The sequence below is a fragment of the Myxocyprinus asiaticus genome, chromosome 7, assembly GCF_019703515.2.
Source record: "Myxocyprinus asiaticus isolate MX2 ecotype Aquarium Trade chromosome 7, UBuf_Myxa_2, whole genome shotgun sequence".
NCBI classification, from domain to species: Eukaryota; Metazoa; Chordata; class Actinopteri; order Cypriniformes; family Catostomidae; genus Myxocyprinus; species Myxocyprinus asiaticus.
Genome location: NC_059350.1, coordinates 3,437,452 through 3,443,796, shown reverse-complemented (window position 1 = coordinate 3,443,796; position 6,345 = coordinate 3,437,452). Strand labels below are relative to the sequence as shown.

Genomic DNA, 6,345 nt, shown 5'->3' with positions numbered 1-6,345 from the left:
GATGTAACATGTCTCAACAGTGACCTCTTGAGCTCTGCAACTACTCTTGCTTTGCAGCATCCAGCACTATATGAAATGGAAACGTTGACACAAGGACACATGAGCCTTAGAATATACCATATTGGGAATGGAAGTATGTTAAAAAAAATGAGTTAATTTGACCACTTTTACTTCATTAAAGGTATTTGTAAAAAATATACAAACTATTGACTTCAATGTGCCATACTGACAATATTGCCCTCATGCAATGTTATTGTACTGATGTTATTCCTGTATGATTTCTACAGCAGGTGAAGACTGAGGTCAAGAGATCCTGCGAAGGGAACACCAGTCACCATCTGCCTGCCTAATTCCCACAGGTGGCTTCTGTCTCATCCCATTAGAAGATCTGTTCAGATGCTCTAAAGTCACAGCCAGTTTAGTCAAATTACTGGTACCACATCAGTAGTTAATGCCTGGATTTGCTCTTTCAATAGTACAGGTGATCTTTCAACAAGCAAAAACATCTAATTTAAGAGTGTTTCTACCTGTGAGAGTCAGACATTTGTGAGTGTAATTGCTGGCATTAAAAATTGCTATTTCATTTGGCTGTTCCACTCAAAACCTGAAGTGGTTGTGCCATTGTGGAGGTAATTGTTATTCTGTAATGGTAGTAATTATGTCCGCTGCGAAGACCACTCATCAACCAGCTTGCCAAGGGGAAAACGCTGATTTAAATTAATCAAATCTGATTAAAGACTTCAGGGACCTGTGATAGGGCAGTCTGTGTGACGTTCATTTTTTGCATGTTCTGTGTCACACACAATGCTATTTGATAAACTTTCATTTTATGAATGTGTCAGAGAGCAGACTTCTTATTATAAAATGCGTTTATGAGTACAAAAACCGTTTTCAAGTAAAGATGTAAACAAAGCATTAGGCTGTACAGAACTATGAGCAGGTGTGACGCAGACGACAGATCCCCATTCTTTAGTCTTGATCTTCAATCTGTTCACAGGATCAGCTAATCCACGACTGTGAATGCAGGGTACTGTGCCAAACTGACACAAACACTCCTGCGTCATCCAATATTACTATAACACATAACAGGTGAGGCAAAACAAGGTCACCTTGAGATCTGATCTACAGTCCCAAACTGAGTGACAAATAAATAGATATACTATAATAATAATAACATACTGTATAATTTTATATACGGCTCAGGGCCGGATCTAGGGGGGGTACTGGGGTGGGCTTTGCCCCCCAAATTATCCCTATGCCCCTCAAGCGCAAGTAAAGCAACTTAACTTGTATTGAACCTGGAATATTCCTTTAAACCTTGTAGAGTCACTCTCAGTGAAGTTCAAAACTCTGACACTACACAGCTCAGTTTTCTCCACCACGTTTCAGAGAGCTGTTTGATTTTATCCGGAGTTTTTTCTCTCAGCGTCAGTCTCCTCAGCCACGCCCCCTCCTCTACATGCTGCATGCTCGCCAGGATGGCGGCATCAAACACTTCCTTCAGGTTCTTCTGCGTCAGAGCCGAGCATTCAGCACACGTCACGACACCGATGCTCCTCGCGTACAGACGGGCTTCCTCTCTGCTCACCGGTTTCTCCTGGCTGTCTGCGAGTCGGATCAGGACCTGGACGTCCTCAAGCAGGTCACACTGGGTGCCCACGAGGATGATGGGAACGCCTGGACAGAGACGGTGGACCTCCGGAGCCCAGCGTTCCATCAAGCTCCTGAGAGAAGATGGTACGACCACGCTATAGCAGAGCAGGAAGACGTCAGCGTCACGGTAACAGAGTGGACGAAGGCAGTCAAATTCGTCCTGTGAACAGGAAACCAGAAGGCATTACAAACATCATACTGGCAGGTTTAAAAAACAAGATTAATAGCAGATTAGTCACTTTTGCTGATGATGTCAATTCAGTTGCTTAAGCATCATTTTCCTCAACACCCAAAGTTGCCGGTGGTTTGCTATACAAGATATGTCACTAAATATGCAACAAAGCAGTAATATTTCATCAGTGAGATGTGTAAATCAGATTACATTCAGTGTGCTGAACACATCACAGATTCAGTCTAGTTGACACTTACACAGAACTCTACAGTACTGAGTCCTAAGAGAATACAAGGAACTGATTCTAACACAAGGTGGCACTCATCCGTCATATCATGTTGCTTACATTGAGAGAATGGTCCACTGCCCCCCATCTCTGCCATTCAAAGCACAGTGAAAGAGTTCATCCATCCATTATGAGATCAATGTGAACCCATTTATGTATACATTTATTTTAAAATCTGGTTTGATCATCTAAGTTACAATAATGAGCAAACACAAACTGTTTTAACTAATATCACACAAATTATTGTGTTATACTTGTACATACTGAATACATCATTCAAACACTCACAGTGTAGGTTGGGAAAATTATGTGAACCCCTAGGCTAATGACATCCACAAAAGCTATCTATAATTAGAGTCAGGAGTTGGCAAACCTGGCATCCAATTAATGAAACGAGATTGGAGGTGTGGGTTAGAGCTACTTTGACTTATAAAAAGCACTCAAATATTTTGAGTTTGCTATTCACAAGAAGCATCTGCTGACGTGAATCATGCCTCACAAAAAAAAAAGAGATCTCAGAAGACCTACGATCAAGAATTGTTGCTTTGCATAAAGCTGGAAAGAGTTACAAAGTTATCTCGAAGAGGTTAGATATTCATCTGTCCACAGTTAGACAGACTGTCTATAAATGGAGATGATTTAGTACTATGAGTACTCTCACTAGAAGTGGCCGTCCAGCCAAGATGACTCAAAGGGCACACCGCAGAATGCTCAATGAGGTAAAAAAAGAACCCTAGAGTGACAGATAAAGACTTGAAGGAATCATACCTCTGTTCATGAGTCTACTATACGGACAACATTAAACTGGCATGGTGTCAATGGTAGGTTACCACGAAAAATGTATTACCAAGTTTATCAAGATATCCTGCAGGATATTGTCAGGGTGGCTGTGCAGCAGCTGAAGCTCAGTAGAAGTTACATCAAAGTAAATCCACCTTTTGGAGTGTCCCAGTCAGACCCCAGACATTAACCCAATAGAGATGCTGTGGAAAGACCTCAAGAGAGACACCAGACATCCTAAGAATATGGCTGAACTGAAACAGTTCTGTAAGGAAGAACGGTCCAAAATTCCTTCTGAACGTTGTGCAGGTCTAATCCGCAGCTACAGGAAATGCTCACTTGAGGTTTTTGCTGCCAAAGGAGGATCGAACAGTTATATCCAAGGGTTCACTTACTTTTTCCACAGCACTGTGAATGTTTAATGGGATGTGATCAATAAAGACAAGAAAGATTATACTTGTTTGTGTGTTGGTAGCTTAAGCACATTGTGTTTGTCTAAACTTGTGACTGATGAAGGTGAGATCAGATTTTATGACAAATTAATGCAGAAAACCAGCTAATTCCAAAGGGTTCACATACTTTTTCTTACCATTGTATAGACAGACAGACAGACAGATTCTCACCCACCTGTCCTGCCATGTCACACAACTGAAGTTGAACTGGTTTCCCATCCACCACAACCCTGGCTGTGAGAGAAATGTTAATTGATCAATTAATTCATCATTATTATTCATAAACACCACATGAGGCCCATACTACTAAACTCTGGCCAGGTTTAGTCTAAAGTCTGTCTATGATCCTGAGCACTTCAACTTTGTATAATAAAATTAATATTTTAATAAAAAGTCAATATTAATCGTAATATTTATTTAAAATGGATTTTATTTAATAAAATTGTAGTGTTTTTTATGATTATAAAATATTCTTATTTTTTTTATTTATTTATAATTATTCATTTTAAAATGTAATTAATTTTAATATATTTTTATTTTAATAAATTTACCATTTTAATATTAAATGTTTGTATTCATTATTTAATAAATGTGAATGAGCACTGTTTTTTTATCATTGGCAGGTGACATCACTAAAAGTCTCTATATGGATCTAGAAGTTCAGTGAATAAAATCATAAAACCGATCAGGTCACTATGGCAATGGCTAGTTTTATGAGTGTACCTGTGAAGTTGTCAAAGGCGGTAGGGATGTGTTCTGCCGGGTATCCGTTAGTGGTGTAGCTGACGATCAAACTTGTCTTGCCCACCGCTCTATCACCGACCAGCACGCATTTGACTTTGCGCTCAGGTGCGGCGGCGCGTGCCGGTGAGTCCCGGTGAAGAGTCGCGCGCGGTGGCACCGGAGGCGCACCTTCGTTTTCATTTACTGGATCAACCTCATCCTGCGACGGCATTGCGTTTTCCCGTAAGTAGATGCACTTTAGCGGTGCAAAACAGTCCGTCGCCACAGTCAAGACATTATCTGATAGGATTTGTTAAATAAATGACTTTATTTGCCATCCCTGCATCATTGATCGCTCGGAATCCCTCGCGCACCTGCTGCGCTCTTGCGCTCTCAAGTCAAGTTGGCGCGCGCTCGCGTCCTGTTGATTGACACAGGCGCATCTGCTGCTGTAAGCTGATTAAAACACGACACATGCGTTCAGAGTTGCGTTTCAAACGACCCGGTGAAATCTAGAGGAAAGCTGAGAAAAGCTGGAGAGAAGTGTAGAGAAAGTTGTTATTTCTCTCTGTTAGATGTCCATTTGTTTTGGGTTTGATTAGCAATAAAAAGGGTTTTAATATTAAAATGATGTATCATGGTAGTACAGTGGTAAGTACCTTGAAGTAACCTGTTAATACTATGGAACATGAATAATATGATAATCATTCAGTACCTTAGTAGCCTATTTATTAATGTACCATGGTATACTTTTCTTCAGCCAAAATAACATTTAAATCATATATATTTCAAAATGAAAGGTATTTAAAGGCATATTCCAGGTTCAATACAAGTTAAGCTGAATCGACAGCATTTGTGGCATAATGTTGATTACCACAAAAATTGTCGCTCCTTTTCTTTAACCCTCCTATGCTATCCAGTCATTTTTGACCGAAATAAATTTTCCTCATTTAATAAAAATGGTTTCCTTCATACAGTACAATATTTGATGACTTTTCCTCCATTTGCCATCTGAACATACAAAAAATAAAATAAATAAATAAATAATTTGGCTTGATAAGTCTAAGTGGTCGTAAAAAACAAAACAAAAAAAAAAACACCTTTTTATTCACGGTCAAAATTGACCGACCACTGAAAATGAATGGGAAAGACCAAAAAACAGCAATTTTCTTTCATCTGTCAAATACAAGCAATAAATCAGCCACAATGCAGAAACAAAAACAAACAGAAATTACAGGGTGAGACTCTAAAACATCCTCGGTGCAAAACATACACAACATTTACTTAACATTATTATGCATTCACTTACATTTTTATGTTTGAAATAAATTATTGGTAGAACAATGCCTATTCTGTGTCTTCCCTTTGTAACACCATGGTCAGGTTTGATTGCAAGCTTAATGACATTAACAGCAAAAACTGACACTTCAAATCAATTTAAAAATGCTAAACTTTGACAAATAATAGTTTGATAATGTCTAAATATATATTCCAAATGCATATATTGTGATATAATATAAAATTTGGTAATAACAAGCTATCATTCTATACAGTAGGTGGCTACAGCTATCCACTGACTGTTACTGGCATGACATGGTTTTCAAGTCGTTATTTATATTTGTTCACCAGATGGCAGCAATCTGCCTAACCCCTGTCACATTCTCATTTTGGTGCCTTTTTTCAGTACCATACGGGGGTTTAAAAAAAAGCAAAAATCAAGGTTACATTGAGGCACTTACAATCAAGGGTGTAGATTTGGCTTGAACCTTTGGATGGTGCAGCATGAAGCATTTACATGTTTCCATTGATCATGGTATAAATATTGGACTTGTACTTGTACTTGTACTTGCTTGTTTTGATTATGGGGGGTGGGGGGTTGGGGGGGGAATCTATGCCCCTGCTTACAATGGAAGTGAATGGGGCCAATTTTTCAAGGATTTAAATGCAGAAATATGAAGCTTATAATTTTATAAAAGCACTTAAATTAATTTTGTGTATTATTTGAGCTGTAAAGTTGTTTAAAAACACTTTTTTAAGAAAAAGGCTTTGAGGTATGTAGATAAAGTCACCAAACTGGCAAACCTGACAGTGAGTGATCGCTGCATGCTCAGATGTGCCGTATTGAGACCGATGATAAAGTGCAAAAATATCTCTTGAATAAAATAAGAGATTAAATGCTAAATGATGAGAATGCTCAAGGATGTCGTGAGGGAATGATGATGTGTGATAGGCCGTTGCTATGGGTGACCGTGGCCTGACACTGGTGCTGAAGGAACTTA

The 6,345-nt window shown here is 39.0% G+C and overlaps 1 protein-coding gene across 2 annotated transcripts; it reads right to left on the bottom strand.

Annotated features, from left to right (window-relative positions):
• Positions 1-925: 925 nt before the first annotated feature.
• Positions 926-4,443, bottom strand: LOC127444025 (rho-related GTP-binding protein RhoU-like). Of its 2 annotated transcripts, XM_051703154.1 has the most exons (4): positions 4,067-4,443; positions 3,519-3,577; positions 2,172-2,201; positions 926-1,813 (listed from the first exon to the last, which is right to left on the bottom strand). In XM_051703154.1, the coding sequence occupies exons 1-4, from the start codon at positions 4,296-4,298 to the stop codon at positions 1,343-1,345; spliced, it is 792 nt and encodes a 263-aa protein (XP_051559114.1). In that variant the 5' UTR covers positions 4,299-4,443; the 3' UTR covers positions 926-1,342. The 2 variants fall into 2 exon arrangements, with proteins under 2 accessions (XP_051559114.1, XP_051559115.1); XM_051703155.1 differs by lacking the exon at positions 2,172-2,201.
• Between the last annotated feature and the right edge of the window lie 1,902 nt (positions 4,444-6,345).

Coding starts and splice junctions, on each gene's coding strand:
- LOC127444025 (XM_051703154.1), bottom strand. CDS start 4,298: ATGCCGTCGCAGGATGAGGTTGATCCAGTAAATGAAAACGAAGGTGCG. Junction 2,202..3,518: donor TGTGTGACATGGCAGGACAG/GTGGGTGAGAAT, acceptor TTTGAATGGCAG/AGATGGGGGGCAGTGGACCA. Junction 1,814..2,171: donor CAGTGGACCATTCTCTCAAT/GTAAGCAACATG, acceptor TCCTGTTCACAG/GACGAATTTGACTGCCTTCG.